General features: G+C 42.3%; 2 protein-coding genes across 3 annotated transcripts in view; one reads left to right on the top strand and one right to left on the bottom strand.

Moving 5' to 3' along the window:
* Nucleotides 1-213: 213 nt before the first annotated feature.
* On the bottom strand, nucleotides 214-7,566 carry LOC121689311 (dynactin subunit 6). 2 transcript variants are annotated; one of them, XM_042069000.1, is made up of 7 exons: nucleotides 7,410-7,566; nucleotides 3,107-3,171; nucleotides 2,895-3,000; nucleotides 2,730-2,818; nucleotides 2,462-2,509; nucleotides 1,780-1,922; nucleotides 214-525 (listed from the first exon to the last, which is right to left on the bottom strand). In XM_042069000.1, the coding sequence occupies exons 1-7, from the start codon at nucleotides 7,430-7,432 to the stop codon at nucleotides 427-429; spliced, it is 573 nt and encodes a 190-aa protein (XP_041924934.1). In that variant the 5' UTR covers nucleotides 7,433-7,566; the 3' UTR covers nucleotides 214-426. The 2 variants fall into 2 exon arrangements, with proteins under 2 accessions (XP_041924934.1, XP_041924933.1); XM_042068999.1 differs by lacking the exon at nucleotides 7,410-7,566 and adding an exon at nucleotides 3,594-3,707.
* An 18-nt stretch (nucleotides 7,567-7,584) lies between these two features.
* LOC121689312 (dynactin subunit 1-like) overlaps nucleotides 7,585-18,436 on the top strand; it is a 25,520-nt gene continuing 14,668 nt past the window's right edge. Inside the window, 11 exon segments of the mRNA XM_042069001.1 lie at nucleotides 7,585-7,764; nucleotides 10,469-10,720; nucleotides 11,019-11,100; nucleotides 11,202-11,250; nucleotides 11,549-11,584; nucleotides 13,778-13,866; nucleotides 15,234-15,502; nucleotides 15,762-15,966; nucleotides 16,301-16,376; nucleotides 16,952-16,994; nucleotides 16,996-17,115. Of these exon segments, the coding sequence (XP_041924935.1) occupies nucleotides 7,729-7,764; nucleotides 10,469-10,720; nucleotides 11,019-11,100; nucleotides 11,202-11,250; nucleotides 11,549-11,584; nucleotides 13,778-13,866; nucleotides 15,234-15,502; nucleotides 15,762-15,966; nucleotides 16,301-16,376; nucleotides 16,952-16,994; nucleotides 16,996-17,115 (1,257 nt within the window). The 5' untranslated portion in view covers nucleotides 7,585-7,728.

The following is an 18,436-nucleotide window of genomic DNA, read 5'->3' as shown; positions in this document are numbered from 1 at the left end:
CAGAAATGAAAACTTAGGTTATCATTATTTGTCTACTGTACTGTGCACTACATTTTATTACATACCACTGCCGACTTGTTTGCTTCAGAAATATATTATGATATTAAAACTGCTGTAAGGAGTTTTGGTCAAAACCACCCATAAGAAAGCCACAACTGAAATGAGCAAATGCTATGTGTTTAGCTGCATTATCTAGACAAGGACACTAGGAAATGAGACTAAAAAGTATTTAATAACTGTAAGATATCAAGCAAAAACAAAATTAGAAAACAAAACAAAGTAAATTAACAATGGTCTACATACCGGTAGATAAATATAAATAGCAATCAACAAAATGCAGTGATATACACGTTTTACTTTGTGCAAGTTGAGTTCTTTAATGTGGCTAATTAGACTAGCGTGTTTGGAATCCTGTGAGACATAAAGTTAGCTCCTGGCAGGAGTGGATGAGCTCTTAACCGTCTTCTTCAGGTGATGGTAATTCGGTAGGATCTTCATCAGGAAGTCCAGCTGAAGGGTCTGAGGCTGAGAATCAACATGGGTAACATAGCTTATAGTTAATGATGTGTTAAAAAATAACACAAGTCAGCCTGATATAGATACAGCACCATCTCGATAAATTTCAATAAAGACTAATGTGTACCCCCCACTGATCTTCTACAGATGTCAATGTGTTTGATGCATTTATACAGTCTGATTTGATGTCCTATGCATGATGCATTATTGTCTCAAATTGCAATTTGTTTCACCCATCAGATTACAAACAACTGAGTATAGTTGGTATAGTTACGGGCAGGGCTGGAATTTCACGGCGGCCATGATGGCATGGCCGTGATGCCCTTTTGGAAATCGGAGGTTCGCAGGCCACTGTGGCCTTGGTGCCCCCTTCTTTGACTATTCTGCTTTGTGTTTGACTAATAGCGATTTTAATTTGTAACCCAAAATAATCTTAGCATTCACAGCTCGAATCAATTTAGTCTCTGTTGCAGTGGAGAAAGTGACAGAGCACGGCAAGAAAAGTCCTACATTTAGCAGCCAGAAGACAAGGCAAGAAATGTAGATATTAAGGGGTCTGTCTCTAGGCAGGGGCTACGGTAGCCTGGCTAACGGCAAACCTCATCTCATTGAGTACAACACTACATGTACATTTTCTCGTATTTGAAACGTGGTTTACGAATGCCCAGAGCCGTTTATTGGGCGCTACGAATGTCTATCGGTGTGTCGTCATCGTCTTGCTGTCCCCCTCCGTTCTGTGATTGGTTCCTTCGTTGAGGTGAAAACAAAGTCCATGGAATCCAGGCTGCCTAGCAGCGTGAATAAAATCGCGCGCGCGCTTAAGGCAGCATGGGAAAACCCAGGTTAGGGCCACGGTGGGCTAAGCCCACCCAAGCATTGTGTCTTGCCCTGATATTAGGGAGCTTTGGGAAGCAATAGTCTAATGTCGGCTGACATTTATACAGGTGTTGCTGTAGTGAAGTAATGTTTTCCGATTTGATAATGTGTTGTTGATAACGTTATCAGTTAGAATATTAGGGTAATTAGGATAATTAGCCTACTGTATAGTTAACTTTGGCCTTGGTGCCCTGACGTGTGGCCTTTGTGTCCCCTGCCAAATATGCCCAACCGAAGGCCAAGTGGCCTTGCCCTTAAAATTATGAAGTTCCAGGCCTGGTTACTGGTATGGCTTTAACTGAATATAGATAAAGCAACACACACACACGCACACGCACACACACACACACACACACACACACACACACAGAGTCACTCCATCCCTACCTGTGGCTTCTCCGTCTGGATCCGCCGCATACAGCCGGACCCATAGATGACAGTGTTCTCTGGGATGACCTCACACGTGTTCACCTGGCAACACGCGCCGATGATGCAGCCGCTAGTCAGCATCACGTTACGGCCCACGTCCGCTGAAGGACAGGACAGTTAGTTAGACAGTTATTTAATGGTTGTCTTGTAATGATTTAGTTATTCAGCAGGTGTTTTTTTTTCTCAAACAACTTACATCTACATTACAATATAGACGAGGCGAGAAGGGTATGTATCATCTTATCTAATTCTGGGGGAGATGGTAAATGTTGGCGTGTTCCTTTAACATTCTAAATTAAAACATTTGTTTTTAACATGTCTTTGAATTAATTAGCTTGGCCTCTGCCTGCCTACATACTTCCGCTCGATTTCTTTTCCCTACAGTACTCCCTACTGCCTCTCTGACTTTCCCTACAGTGCGAAGTCAGAGAGTCTGGTTTCCAGGCTATGAATTAATGACAACACTATAAAGAATTAATAACTATCCCAAATCACCTTTTTATCTTGATAGTGATTATGCTCTTTCTTACTAAATCTGTACATTGTGTAGGCTACAGGCTGAGAGGTATAACAATATCTCTCTCCACTTCAGCTAGTCTCATGTGTTCAATAGGATGCTCTAACTAAGCCTTTGTCTTACCTTTAGATTCAATGACATTGTTGTCTCCAATTTTCAGGGCTTGGGATACTGAATCAAATGGTTAAGGCTGATTCTGTGAATAATAGTTAACCTGCTAAACTACTGAATAGGCCACTGCTGACTGCAAAACCTGAATAGGCCTACAGATGTCATTATTCTTGATCGAGAGGTTCAATCAAAGATCATTTTGATTAGGACAATGTCCTCCCGTTCAATCAATGCATTACAATTATGTCATGCACATAATTTCAAATTCGTGAAAGGATACCGCAGCCGACTTCAAACACATTATTGATTCCAATTGTCATCGTCTTGGGCTCCACATCCTCGGAGTCTGGCATAATGTTTTCAGGATAGCTGTTAAAAGAGCCATGCTTTAGCTTAACTCTCAATAAATGACAAACATCTCATTGCGGTTCAATGTTAAAGTTACCTATTAATGATGAGGGCTTGCTCCTCAATCAGGTTCCCCTCTCCAATGACTATAGGTCCAGCTTCTGCTATAATACGCGCTTTGGGATGCACCACAGTCCTCGCACCTACAAGATGATGATGTGCATGAGTAACGTTTGAGTGGTCTTTTTCAATTAAAAATTATGTTCTTGCAAAATGACATAAAAAAAGAGTAGGCCTAGTGAGTCGCACCTATTGTCACATCGCCTCTGATTTCACTCTCCACACAAACGACTGCGCCAGCTGCAATTTTTGCACTGCAAAATAAAATACGAAAGTTTATTTTCACATGCAGATTAGCAGAATGAAATTGTGATGGCTTGTCAAGCTTGGCCACTTAGATCAGCTAGCTAGTCACATTCTCCTAAAGTGTCATCTACATGGCTGGCTAGCTAGCTAGTTATTAGGCGTTACTGGTAGGCTATTCGACAATACATTGTGATATTTCCAAACCTTCCTATATCGATGGATATTCCGAACTGTTAACGTTAGTTATGAGCAAGTCGATGTTTTGATCGTGATGATTTTAAACCAGCCAGCCACCGCCTTAAATTACACATAATCTTGGAAGCTGTATGGAGTATCGGAAGTAGTCATTTGTCTACCCTCACAAAGGCTTGTAGACATTCCTAAAAGTTGATAATGACCAACTACAGGCAAAAGAGTTAAATAGCAATACCTTTTCTGATTCGCATTCTGCTTTGAGTTTGGGTCGGCCATCTTGATTATGTACAATATTGTAGGTATTTGATTTCAAAAGCCTGAGAATTCTCACTCGATTAAAATGTCTAGAAAACCCTAAAGGACGAAATGCTACCCTCTGCTGGTGCATTTATGTATTTGGTGTAAGGAGGCGATTAGCTTTTTCAGTCTGCTAATATCATATGTACATCTATTGTAGCAAATAAGGCAGATGAGGAATAGCATAGATTTACTTTTCAAATTCAGACTATTGAAACAACCTTCAAATGCTTGGCATATGATCTTGGAATGAGAGTTTAGGTGGCGCGGCACAGGATGGCCTACTACACCAATCGGGTCTATGCTTCAACACTAAGAAAATATAAATGCAACATAACAAAGTCTCTAACAATCAGATACATCCTAAAGGTTATTTTAAGTCAAGTCAAGTCAAGTCAACTTTATTTCTATAGCACATCTAAAAACAACTGAGTTGAACCAAAGTGCTTACAAACAAACATAAAACAATGACAATGTACAACAACAATAATAACATAACATGGGGGGAAAATAAATACATAATTGAAATAATAAACAAATTGGTCAAAAATAAAATAAAGAATAAAGAGTGTGTGTGTGTGTGTGTGGGGGGGGGGGGGGTATTAAGGTAGATTAAAAGCTTGGGAGAAAATGAAAGTCTTTAAGTTAGACTTAAAGCAGTCAATGGTTGGAGAGGACTTAATATGTACTCCAGAGTTGTGGGGCAACAATAGAGAAGGCTCTATCACCCTTAGTTTTAAGGTGTGTTTTGGGGATATAGAGAAGATTCTGAGATGAAGACCTAAGTGATCTTGGAGTGCTGTAAGGAATTAGTAGGTCACCTATGTAACTAGGTGCCAAACCACTGAGGGCTTTGAAGACAAAAAGTAACATTTTAAACTTAACTCTGTGCTCCACAGGTAACCAGTGCAGCTTAGCCAACACAGGAGTTATATGCTCACGTTTCTTAGAGCCACTTAATAATCTAGCTGCTGCATTTTGAACTAGCTGAAGTCTGTTGAGAGTGGAGTGGGTCAGGCCTGCATATAATGAATTACAATAATCTAGTCTAGATGTTATGAAAGCATGTATAAGAGTTTCAAGATCGGAGAAGGACAAAAAGGGCTTCAGTTTTGCAATGGTTCTTAACTGGAAAAAGCTGCCTTTGACCACACTATTTACTTGCTTATTAACATTTAAAGAGGAGTCAAAGAAAACCCCAAGATTCTTTACTTCACTGTGGCAGTTTGCAGAGAGAGATCCTAGTGCATTTTTAAAGATAGAAACATCACTTGGAGGGCCAAAAATAATTATATCAGTTTTACTTTCGTTCAGTTGAAGAAAGTTTCTTGCCATCCAGCATTAGATGTCACTGAGACAGTTAAAAATATTCTCCAAGGAACAAATGCCATTAGTGTTAACAGGCAGGTAAAACTGAATGTCATCTGCATAGCAGTGATACTGAATGTTATACTTTTTAAAAATTGAGCCAAGGGGTAGCATATAAAGAGAGAATAAAAGAGGGCCCAAAATGGAACCCTGAGGAACACCACACTTTATAAGGGCAGAGGAAGAGGAGAAATTGCCTAAACTAACTGAAAATGATCTATCACTAAGATAAGAAGAGAACCATTGCAAAACAGAACCCTGGAGACCAACTTCATCCTCAAGCGTTTTAATAGGATGTTATGGTCAATGGTGTCAAATGCTGCACCCAGATCAAGAAGCACCAAGAGGGCGCAAGATCCAGAATCAACTGCTAAGAGAATGTCGTTTTGGACTTTAAGCAAGGCCGATTCAGTGCTGTGCAGAGATCTAAAACCTGATTGGAATTTATCACATATATTGAACTCACTCAGATAAGAAGAAACTTGAGAGAGGACAACCTTTTCTAGTATCTTTGACAGAAAAGGTAATTTAGAAATAGGCCTATAATTCTTCAGGTCACTGGGCTCAAGGTTAGGTTTCTTAAGAAAAGGTTGCACAATTGCACATTTAAAACCTGAGGGGACCACTCCATTGGTTAGTGAGTGATTAATTATGGCCAATACAAGAGGGCAGATGATGGTAAAAACTTCTTTAAAAGGGCGTGCAGGTAAAACATCTAAGTGGCAGGATGTAGATTTCATATGGTAGACCACCTCAGAAAGCTGGGAGGAAGATATAGCCTGAAATTGTTGGAGGCAGCTAGGTGAAAGTTCTATCACGATTTTATTTTGTCAATTTTATCGATGAAGAAGTTGAGGAACTTCTCACAGATTTCTGTTGAAGGGGCAAGAGTAGATGACGCAGAGGCAGGATTTATAATAGAGTTAATGGTATTAAATAAAACTTTTGGCCTATGAGCATTATTGTTGATAAGCTGAGCATAATACTCAACCTTTGCTGCCTTAACAGAGTTTTGGTAGGTCTTTAGAGAATCTCTGAAAAGGTCATAGAAGACCTGAAGCTTCTCTTTTTTCCATTTGCGCTCTGTTTTCCTGCAAGACTTTCTGACAGAACGGGTCGTGGCATTTAACCAGTGGTGATAGTTTTGACACGCTTTTGTTTTAGTGGGGCAACACAGCCTAAGGTCTCAAGACAGGATGCATTAAAGAGAGTGACTAATTCTTCAATGTCAGAGCAGGTAGAAATAGCAACAGAGATAGTGAGTGAGAGAGGATGAAAGTAATAGAGAATGTTGTAGGTGTGGAAAAAGGCGAGGGTGTGCTTAGAGAAAATATCACCTGAAATGCAATTGTTCAATGTATTTCCCATCACAACAGTCTGCACTCCAAATGTTGCAATTAATTTAATTAGTTGTCACAGAAGTAGGCTACTGGAACCCGGGCCTCTGTTCAAAGAACTGTCTGTACTAACCCGGAAGTTATTGTTCCTACTGCGTGTCAAGTTGACAAAACGGTAGTCGGCATCAGGGCGATCTGTCTTTTGACTTAAAAAGGGCGTATGGTTTTTGCAGATAAAATCCACGGGTAAACATACTCGTAAAGGGAAACACTTTTAAAAGACAGACTGTGTTAGCAGGTATGTTCCAGACATTTATTGTGTTGTTGCATTTCAGTAATCTCTGATAAAGTTAGCTAGATGAATCTTGATTAGCTTGTTAGCTTACTAGCTAAACAAAAAAGTGTCTAGCCTACGATAACAACTAGTGTTAACATAAAAGGCTAATGTTATGGTGGTCATCTCCATTTTACAGCATATAATGTCAAACGAGATATAACGTTTCACAACCTCTTTTAGGGCATAACGTTATGATATTATGATACTATCGTTCAGGTGTAGCGTCAACTAACGTTAGCTTGGGGGCTACCTTGACAGTCAGCCTCACATTAATGTTAGCTGGTATGCTAAAAACAGGGAACTTGCTGACTGATTGTTTTTACAAAGGCATGGCAGAAAATACTGTTGAAGTCTAGAAGCTATTGGGAATATAGAAGCTAAGGCACATATTGAAACGTTTTGAAGAGCAACAATGCTCTCCTTAACTAATCAATTGAAACGTTAATCCATTATAAATCCGTTATCACCAGCTAACAGTTAGCTATAGATATATACAGTTAGCTAACGTTAGATTATTGTGCGGGGGCCACTCCTTTAGTTGCAGACAATGCTAACTTAGCTGCTGAGGTTGAGTCTAACTTATTCGTGTATTATCAATGTCGCCTATCGTCAATTCAAAAGCTGCACAAATTCCACGTTGAGTTTAAAATAGAGTAATTTGTCACCCTTCAGTGACGTTAGCCTTTCAAATATGCACGAAGCCTTAACTTACCTTACATTCTCTGTCAAATCCATCAGTGTGCTTAAATGTGTCTGTTTTGTTGATTGTTTTTAGCTTTATTAGCAGCTAGCTAGATAACTTGTATCGTTGATGGTGACACTAGCCCTGTAATGTTAGTGAATGATGCACGAGCACCGAAAAGCAACGCTACCCATTCCATCACTGGAACTGGTTGCCATGGGCATTGTCAGTAACGTAACGTGAAGATCACCATCACCATAAATGCCCCCTCCCTCTATGCCGAGCGTGTTAAAGGCGAGGGTTGCAAAGCGACTACTGTCATACTATTAAAATAATATAGAAAAGCAACATGTCGATGTCAAGGAGGCACTCGTACACCCCTAGGGTAAGTGTCATGAAGCAACTTTGTCGCCTTTGTTGTCTTTTTGTGAATCAGTGCAGTAACGTTACCGTTAAATAACTTATCGATAACTTCGTGGCGTTAGGATAGCCAGTTGGACATCATGAAAGTGTTAACTGCTAGTCCTAATTGTCTGGTAGCGTGAATGATTCGCAAGAATATTTGTATTCGTCAAAACAGGGACATTTTTGCATTGCTATTATTAAGGGGGAAAAAAGCCATTTTCATACTGATCAATCCACACTGATATACATCTTAGGCATAGTTTACTTATAGCCTAAGTAAGAGAATGAGATTAGTAGAGCACTCACCGCGGCCGCGACATTATGCTGTGGTTTGCGCAGTTTCTGTGTTGGTGTAGCAGTGTTCTCACAAGTTCTCCGCGGAAGTAGCCTGCCAAGTGCCAGTGGATTTCTGTAAAGCTATGTAGCCTACTATCTTCCTTTTGCTGATGGTAGCGAAAAGCTGATGACTGCACCAACCGCTGTACCAGAACTGATACCTTACAGCTGAACAGTGCAGAGACAAGCAAACATGTGTTTTTCTCCTGCGGTTTCCCAGCGATCAAGCACCCAGCAACTAAACTCTCCTTTTGCGTTGCATTTATTTTCTCAACAACCCTAACTCACTGGCTGTCATTCATCTGGCTTAATGTTGGCTTAATCTGTCAAATTCTTCTTCTTGGAATAGTGGGAATTAATCTATCTCTATCTACTCTTGAATTGGGGGAAATGAGGCAGAATTATTCCCTGTCTCTCTCTTTCCCATAGACCAGACATGTGATTCAGCCTGCAGGATATGATTGCAATGGATGGTTCTAATTTTATTTGTTGGTCCATCGTGACTAGGGCTCCTTACTCAGAAACAGTGGAGCTCGTTGTAAGACAGCCTAAGAGGTCTTCTCTGAGGAGGCATATGACTATGAATGTGTCACCATTTCTCCATCAGCCTGCAAAAGTTGGGTGGTTGCCGGAGAAGAGGGTTGATGTACTAAAAAAAAAAAAAAAAAGCCTAAATCCTTTCTCCCTCTTGGGATGTTGTGACTCAATCAACCTAGTTGGTGGCAGGCATATATGACTGCAACACATTGTCCAGGTTAGAGATCTTTCAACAGATACGGGTACTTGGTAGTACAGTTATAAATCCACCTTTATCTGTAGCCCCTCATTCCCATTCTGTGAGTCAGCTTATAGAAATGATGGATCAGAGAACACAGACCTCCTCCATCTCGGACTTTTGAATCTCCATAAGAATGCTGGGCCATGCATTTATACATCACAACTAGGGCTGTCAAAATAACTGATTAATTTCGATTAATTAATTTGAGACTAACTAACTAATTAAAAAAATTAGTGCAGATTAATCGATTTCCGTATGACCTTTGATCCCAAGCCGTTCTAGTCAGACTGTAAAATGAAGGATAGAGAAGAAAACGTGCTGCCTGGATCATTGATTGGAACATTTACTTTAAAAAAAATGGCCTGATGTTGATAAAAAATAAAGTGTTGAAAATAAAGTCCTCTGCCATGTCTGCGGCAAGGAATTTGCATATCACCGGAGTTCATCAACTCTATAGTCGGACATCAATGCAAAGAAATAAGTGTTGACATTGAGGGGAGTGTTAATTAATTTTCATTGTGTCCAGGTTATATCTGTGGCCTGAAATGCCTTGTATGTGAAAAAAAAAACTTTTATTTGAACAGTGAAAATAATAATAAAAGAGTTTTTGAACTTTAGTGTCACTAATGCTGATTATTCAATGATTCATTTGAATTTAAATATTTAAAATACTTTTACAGCAAAAATTGTATATGCGATTAATTTAGATTATTAATCACAGAGTGTGTAATTTAATTAGATTATTTTTTTTAATCGATTGACAGCCCTAATCACAACACATCAGAGATTATTTTACAGCATAGCATCTGTAAATTCTATTTATCATGCTCAGTATTCAAATACTTGTTTAAATAAATTATTACAAGCCTGGAAAGTTTATAGAAAGTTGTGACAAGTGGGTAAAAATGCAACATATAGCCTAAGCTAGGCCTTGAAACTTGCTATATGTTTGCAACATGTTATACTACTTGCTATATGCTAGGCCTACAGTTTAACATTGTCAAACAGTTGGTATAGCTGTTGCAAAGGAAGACGACAATCTCCCTGTCCTGCCCCACCCCACCCCACCTCCACATCCTGCTATTGTGCCGTCATTTCTTAGCCTCACTTCACCGGCCTGTTGCTTCCAGCTCCGTGTTTGATGGGATTGTGGTCTGGAAAGGCAAATGTATCAACTTGCAACATTAGTGTGGAAGTAGGAAGCGTGTAGCAGTCCCATCAATACAGAGTGGTGAAAGACTGGTCCAGTTATTCATAACATAACCAAAATTTAACCAGTAATCTAAACCTATTTGCATGCGGTGCCCCTTAATTTTAGCAACTGATAAACAATCCAGTGATGGATAGCAATAAAACATCATGGAATGTTAATGAAATTCAGCATTGCGATTGCAGCGGTTGCAGGCAGTGTAACCATTGGCAAAGCAAAATGCCGTGACAAGCAACAAAGTTAAACCAATCAAAGTTAAACCGTCAACTTTGGAGGCAACGAGTGATTTGTGACGATGTCTGAATTCACCTTCATGCTTGCCTTGTCTCTTCTCCTGTAACCCCCCCCCCCCCCCCCAAGCTCAGCAGCAGCGTCCTCGGCAGCATGAGTTCGGACGGAGGAGGCAAGCCGGCCAAGGTGGGCTCGCGGGTGGAGGTGATTGGCAAGGGTGAGCGCGGCACGGTGGCATATGTGGGTGCCACGCTCTTCGCCACGGGCAAGTGGGTGGGCGTCATCCTGGACGAAGCCAGGGGCAAGAATGATGGCACCGTGCAGGGCAAGCGCTACTTCACCTGTGAGGAGAACCACGGCATTTTTGTGCGGCAGTCGCAGGTGAGCACACTCCCCCAGGTTATGGCTATGGTATTTGGCAGACGCTTTTGTCCAAAAGCGACTTAGGCCATGTCCCTATACTTAGCCAGATATTTTTAAAATATAATGATACATAATGAAAATAATGTGTGTGTGTGTGTTAGGGGATTGTGTACAAGTACATGTGTGAGTGTTCATATGGTTTCTTAACGTTCAGTGAGACCTGGATTTTAATTATCATCATCAAGAAAAATAAGCAATGTTGAGGTGCCACTGTTGTGCAGGACTGGTATGGAAAGAGATGTGATTTCTCTCTCAGATTCAAATGCTGGATGAGGGTGGAAGCTCTGCCACCTCCCCAGAGACCCCTGACTCTGGCATTGCCAAGCTGCCCAAGAAAGGTGAGAGTCTGTTCTTCCACAAACAGATAGCTGGGGGAGGGGGGGCTGAGGGGGGTAAACTTTGTTTTGTAGAGAGAAATAATCCATGGGGCACCTATTAGAAGGTTTACCACTTACTCTTGAGTTAACTTAACTAGACTCTCGCCCTGCCTTGAAAACCAAAAGACAACAATTTTATCACCAAAATTCCATAACTGTGGAGTAAGGTCCCACCTTTGAAGGTTTTAGAATATCTTACTAGTATAGATTTAAAAAAAACACATATTTAAGCTTCTCTAGCACACACTGTTCACCATTAAATAGCCTTAGTTGCTGAAATGGCCTTAAATTAAACAAACAAAATAAACAAACTAGACTCCCGATGCTAAGGTTATGAACTTGTGTTGTATACAGACTGTGGACATGACCACATATCACATGTCAAATAAACAGCTTTAAATGAAAGCTAAAGTGCAAGCCTAGCTGGGTCTGGTACACTGCTTGGATCTGGACCTGGACTTTTGCAGTGTGTGTCATTGTTTTTTGTCTTTTTCTTTTTTTCCAGAGCCAGAGACTCCCAAAGTAGGCAAGCAGGTAAACACACTTCTTTGTTTTCATTTGACCTTCCAACCCAACTCCAGCTAAGGAACCCTGACTAGAAATGGAATTGAGACGGGTAGCTTAACCGTGTGTTGTGTTTTTGTGTCTCCTGTTAATTTTTCTCTTGCCTATGTGGACAAAAGACGCCATCAGTTAGGAAGGTACCGGTATCTCTGTGTGTGTGTGTGTGTGTGTGTGCACTCGTCTGAGTCTGGGTCTTGGCTAAGCTGTTTCATGCACATTGTCTTTTCTCGCTTTTGTTATTCCTTCAGAATCCACTCTCTTTTTGGTTTGACTAGCTCAGAATGGATGCTCCACTTGTTGGTTCGTTTGTGTTTATGACTGTCATCTTTAATTTCATGGCTGTTGTCTTTGTATCCTCTTTTAAAGATCTAGAGGATCTTGGTTTCTTCATACACTTTCACCTTGTTCAGCTTGCTCCATTGGATGCATTATCTCACTTCTTTGTTTGGGACAGTGTCCAATAGCTCCCTGGAGTTATGGGTGGACTGTTGTTTTGCATTTGTCCTGTCAAGATTGTAACCTTGTACAAGCTTCAAGTCTTTTCCACTTTCATGTGAATTTTGTCAGATGCAAACTGGGAATATTTATTATGCAACATTGTTTCAAATATGGGGGAAATACACCAATGAAAATGAGAAGGTAGAAGGACAGCGGCAGGAATGTTGGGTCCTTTGTTCCCTATCCTTACCTGACCCTTATAGTGTATAATATTCGCCCCCTATGGGATTTAGATGACTCAGTTTTTCCTATTCATTGTACAGGGCTACTAACCCTTTCTAACCCTTTTTGTCTGTGCCTCTCTGTATCTTCTCCTGCTCCTGTTATGAGTGGTTCTCCTGTCTATCTCAATCCTACCTGTCTGTCTACTGTATGTCTTGCCTAAATACCCGTCTGTCTATCTACCTGCCTGTCTTTCTGTCTGTCTCTCTTCTTGTGTGTGCTATCTGCCTTTCCTTTCCGAAAAAAAACCTTCCCTTCATCCCTCAGTCAGCGGTCCGGCACACCAAGGTGAGCGATTGTGTGGCCGCAAAGCAGGCTGGGGAAATGTAGCATGGAACCCCCTCATCCCTCAACGCATGCATGCACTCCCTTCTGCACATAAGTTATCCTTAAACAGTCTCACGAGTACTACACAAGAGGTGTTTACTTTTAAACAAACAATAATTTAAGTATTTATGCATTTTTGAAAATAATGGGGGAAAAAACACTTTTTAAGTTTGGGTGTTAATATAAAGCCTTGCACCACTATTAGGAGTGTGAAGTTTCATAGTAGATTTGTACAAAAGCTGGGGGTGATTATTTACTCTGTGAATACACATGTTGAGAACTAACAAAGAGTGTCTATCGTGAAAGAACAGTGGACAACTCCAGGCCGTCTCACCTCCGCCAGCTCCCTCCCCTCCCTCATAATGGTATGTCCCAATCCCCCCCTTTTCCCCTCCCTTTAGTGAACAGTTTTCTTCAGTCCAGAAGAGCGTACCAAAACTGTCCCGAGGGGAGCAGCTGTAATGTAACTAATGTAATGTTCAATTTAGGCATTCCTTCAGATAACTTAACCAAACGAGTCCCTTTTAAAGCACACTGTGTAGTCTCCCGTCTCAGGATTTCACCATGGTGTTAAAGGGAGAGTTTTTCACCAGTGTTGAGTCTCTTGCCACAGTGTTGGGTGAGTGGAATAGGTTGGTGTTATGGCACTATTGGGCCTTTCAGAGGTTTATATTTATATCGCTAAGGCGTCACTAAGGTAGTGGTTAAACCTGGACTGCACCATCTCAATTTAGCATTGCTGAACACTTACGGAACATAAGTCAAGACTGGTTACAACCATTCACATTATCTCTCTCTCTCTCTCTCTCTCTCTCTCTCTCTCTCTCTCTCTCCCTCTCCCTTTCCTTTCTGTCCTCTCTCTCTCTCTCTCCTCTCTCTCTCTCCCTCTCCCTTTCCCTTTCTGTCCTCTCTCTCTCCCTCTCTTTCTCTCTTCTCTCTCTTCTTTTTTCTTCCTCTATCTCTCTGTCCTCTCTCTCTTACTTTCTCTCTCTCTCTCTCTCTCTCTCTCTCTCTCTCTCTCTCAGACTCCATCCCAGGCTGCTCGGAGGAGCTCCACTCTGTTGGAGAATGAGCCGGCCACGCCTTCCCAGACTGCACTGGGAGCTCCGGTGGTGCCCCACTCCCGGGGCACACCTGCTCCCTCTGGTGCCCCCGCCTACAGCCACAAGCAGCAAGGTTTGTCCAACACACACACACACACACACACACACACTTCCAACAACACTTCCTTCAAGCCCTAAGCACACAATACACACACCCATATCTGCACACATGACCAATGTACACAAACGCGCACAAGCACATACTTGTATCTATATTATCTTTATCAAAGTCTGAAATTAAAGGTAAATGCATCTATGTACCGGTACAAATATTGATTCTCAATTCCTTGATCAACATTCCTGAACTCTACATATTAATGTAGATACAGACATTGGGTATTAATGACTGCTGTTGTTATAAGCAGTCCTTGTTAAGTTCAGACTGTGTGTGCTGTGAACTTGTTTTATTTTATTAATTGTCCTTTACAATAGTGTTGCACAATTTCCCATCACTAGAAAGGTGTTTTAATTTAAAATGGTACAATGCCCGAGGTACTTTAAGAATGTTTTTGTATAAGCCATGTGCACACACTTACTTAGTTGCTCTAGCTCCATGTCTCAACAATACCTTAACCCTTCCAGGGGGAGCCTCTGTTGTCTAAACAGGTAGGGTTGTAATATAGACCACCTGCATGAGTGAACCGGGTCTGCAGTGCACAATGTTTGAAAGCAGTTATCACCACTCTTACTGCGTATGCTCTCCTGAAAATCTCTCTCTCTCTCTCTCTCTCTCTCTCTCTCTCTCTTCTCTCTCTCTCTCTCTCTCTCTCTCTCCTCTCTCTCGCCACTGATTTGAGTTTTAATTAACACACCTGGGTGTTGGGAAGCATGTTCTGTTACAGAAGACAAGGCTGCGTGTGTGTGTGTGTGTGTGTGTGTTGCTGTGCATTGTGTGTGTTTGGGTTTGTCTGTTCACGTGCATGTGGAGTGTTTCATGCACACAACAAAAGCGTGTGTGTGTGTGAGTGACTAAGACTAAGGGTGTGAGGGTGTGTTTTTCACATCAGCTGCCCCCCCCCCCCCCCCCCCCCCACTATCCTCTGGCCAGTCGGTATTTGAGTGTATGGAAATGCTCTCCAGACCACCTGTTCTGATCCAGTACAGTGCTCTTTAATAAATGGATCACCCTCTTCCCCTCCCTTCATGCCAACTCTTTCTATTTTTCTTTCTTTATCTCTCCTCTTTCTTCCATTACAATCTCTCTCTCTCTCTCTCTCTCTCTCTCTCTCTCTCTCTCTCTCTCTCTCTCTCTCTCTCTATCCCTCTCTTCTCTTCCTTTCTCTTTCTGCACTCTTCCTGTCTCTTCCCCTCTATATCTTCTTCATCTCCTTCTCTTCTACACTTTTCCATCTTCACCTTTCTCTCCCCCTGTTCCTCTATCTCTCCCTTTCTCTTCCTCCCTCTTTCTCTTCCCCCCCCCCCCCCTCTCTTCATCCCTCTCTCCCCGTCAGGAGGAGGAGGCCCTGCGTGGCCAGGTGAAGGACCTGGAGGAGAAGCTGGAGACGCTGAAGCTGAAGCGTCAGGAGGACAAGGCCAAGCTGAAGGAGCTGGAGAAGCACAAGATCCAGCTGGAGCAGCTGCAGGAGTGGAAGAGCAAGATGCAGGAGCAGCAGAACGAGCTGCAGAAGCAGCTCAAGGAGGCCAAGAAGGTAGAGAGACGTACACACACACACATACACACACACACACGTGTAAAGATGCAGGAGCAGCAGAACGACCTGCAGAAGCAGCTCAAAGATGCCAAGACGGTAGAGAGATGTGTACACACACACACACACACATCTCTCTCTGACTCTCCCTTTCTCTCTCTCTCTCTCTCTCTCTCTCTCTCTCTCTCTCTCTCTCTCTCTCTCTCTCTCTCTCTCTCTCTCTCTCTCTCTCTCTCTCTCTCTCTCTCTCTCTCTCCAGGAAGCGCGTGATGCCCTGGAGGCGAAAGACCGCTACATGGAGGAGATGGCGGACACGGCAGACGCCATCGAGATGGCCACGCTGGACAAGGAGATGGCCGAGGAGAGGGCCGAGTCCCTGCAGGCGGAGGTGGAGGGCCTCAAGGAGAAGGTGGACGAGCTCACCATGGACCTGGAGATCCTCAAGCACGAGATCGAGGAGAAAGGTACACACACACACACTTTTATTTTCATCAGTGACCTGGACATCCTCAAGCACGAGATCAAGGAGAAAGGGACACACACACAGAGTTTTATTCATGCCATGGATCTGGAGATCAGAGCAGAATAAATACATGTTCAAGATGTATTGTTGATTTAGTCATGAAATAGATTAGCAATGTAAAACGAGCAGACACATGCATGCTTGCCCTGCACCACCAGCTATGAGGCTGTTTATATGCTTGCATACCCACTAGACTTCACTCTACACACACACACACACACACACACACACACACACACAACTTATAACACATATGTCTCCGCTCTCTCTCGTAGGCTCGGACGGTGCTGCGTCCAGTTACCATGTCAAGCAACTGGAGGAGCAGAACAGCCGGCTGAAGGACGCTCTGGTCAGTGAGGAACCAGGCTACTCTCTATATCCTGCTGGATTTGTCTGTGAGAGACTGAAAGAGTGATAGAGTGAAAGAGTGGTGGAGTAAAAGTGGTAGAGTGAGGGAGAGAAAGAATGAGGGTGAGTGTGCGGTAGAGTGAAAGTGTGGGTAGAGTGAAAGTGTAAGGGTGAGACAGTGGTAGAGTGAAAGAGTGAGTGAGACAGTGGTAGAGTGAGGGTGAAAGTGTGGTAGAGTGAAAGTGTGGTAGAGGTGAAAGAGCGGTAGAGTGAAAGAGGGATAGAGTGAAAGAGGGATAGAGTGAAAGAGGGATAGAGTGAAAGAGGGATAGAGTGAAAGAGGGATAGAGTGAAAGCATGAGTATGGGTGAGAGTGAATGAGTGAGTGTAGGGGCATAGAGAAACCCTGATCCAGGAATAACGCTTTCAAGTCCTAACTCCTGCAGCAGATCACATGCGATACCAGATGTGTGTGTTGACTCTTTGCACCACCACAGACCCATGACCCATAAAGTGCTCTCTCACATTCTTGTGTGTGTGTGTGTGTGTGTGTGTGTGTGTGTGTGTGTGTGTGTGTGTAGGATGCGAGACCTGTCTGCCTCTGAGAAGCAGGAGCACGTGGAAGCTGCAGAAGCAGATGGAGAAGAAGAACACTGAGCTGGACACTCTGCGCACACACAAGGACAAGCTGGTGGAGGAGATGAAGCATGCCGAGGCTACTATAGATGAGCTGAAGGAACAGGTCAGAGAACACACACACACACACACACACACACACACATAGTTAGCAGAGTCTAATGAAACCAATAAGTGTAAAATATAGGCCTATCAAACGATTAAAGAAAATGAAATTAATTCATCTAGATTAATCATGATTTAAAAAACTAAATTCCCCCCTAAAGACTAAAGTTTCTTTAAAGACATATTGAATTACCAAATTAATGAGTAACCACAAAGGCTGTATATTTGTGACACAACTGCATCATAAACTACACACAGAACTATGTCGTTTTAGAGAGAAAACTTGGGCCAGGAAAGAGCCATTTGTGTATGCGCCAAGAAGATTTAGATGGACAGAGATGGACAGAGAAGGGCCGCGAGTGTGTATTTGGTGGTGGTGGTGGGGGGCTGTGTGTGTGCATGCATGTATGTGTCTGAGTAAGAGAGAAAGAGATTCTCCTCCATTCGCCCTTTAAAGCGATGGTTCGGAGTAATTTCACCCTAGGGTCCTTTGCACCATGACCCCGAGCCAAACACCCTCCCAGAACCTTTTTTCCCTTGCTAGAACCCTGGTCGAGTAGCGCTGTCAGAAACTAATGACGTTAGTTCGTAAATTACCCCACTAATAATGCCCTGAATGGTACGAAACTTCTGCAGTAGTACAACTATGACCTTTAGTCCAATAACGAGGCATTAGAAAGTTTGTAAGTGCACCAGGAGTTTTAAGGAGTTTATTTAAATAACACTTGCTTCTGCATCTGCTACTATACCGCTGCGTCGACGTTTCTTCCATGATTTGGGAAAAGCCCGTAAAAAAAGTGTGTTTGGCTCGGGGTCATGGTGCAAAGGACCCTAGGTTGAAATTACTCCGAACCATCGCTTTAAGGGGTCAATATATGGCAGGAATGGGACAGCACAGCGCTTGTTTTCACTTTTACGGTTTACAGCAGCGTGCACACAGCGCACCCCTGTCCAAATTTATGATCCATTTAGCAATTAGGAAGTAACGTTCAGTGCAGTCGTGGCGAAATTTCAGCTGTCATTCACAATTCGTCTTTTACAGGGAGTTCTATTGGCATTGTAAAAATAATTTTTTGGGGTTATATGTGTTTTGACAAACCGATTGCATATTCACTTGTAACTATATTAAACTAGGATATTCTGTGAATTTTGCTAGTTTTGACAAGATACATTTGAAAATATCCTTAAAAGTTTGGGCATATGATGAGAGAGAGAGAGAGTCTGGCGGCTGCAGGTCACGTGACGTCAGCCCCCCACAAAGGAAGTAGTTATACGAAATGTGTTAACTGCGTTAATATTTTGTAAAGCGTTATGTATTTCTA

The sequence above is a fragment of the Alosa sapidissima genome, chromosome 18 (genome assembly GCF_018492685.1).
Source record: "Alosa sapidissima isolate fAloSap1 chromosome 18, fAloSap1.pri, whole genome shotgun sequence".
Lineage (NCBI taxonomy): Eukaryota > Metazoa > Chordata > Actinopteri > Clupeiformes > Clupeidae > Alosa > Alosa sapidissima.
The sequence above is the reverse complement of the archived record's forward strand: the minus strand, read 5'-3'. Positions and strand labels throughout refer to the sequence as shown.

Excerpts from the sequence above, each read along its gene's own strand:
- LOC121689311 (XM_042068999.1), bottom strand. The coding sequence starts at position 3,634 with ATGGCCGACCCAAACTCAAAGCAGAATGCGAATCAGAAAAG. Across the intron at positions 2,510-2,729 it reads TGTGTTTGAAGTCGGCTGCG|TATCCCAAGCCCTGAAAATT; the intron begins GTATCCTTTCAC and ends CATTTGATTCAG. Across the intron at positions 526-1,779 it reads TCCAGACGGAGAAGCCACAG|CCTCAGACCCTTCAGCTGGA; the intron begins GTAGGGATGGAG and ends GTTGATTCTCAG.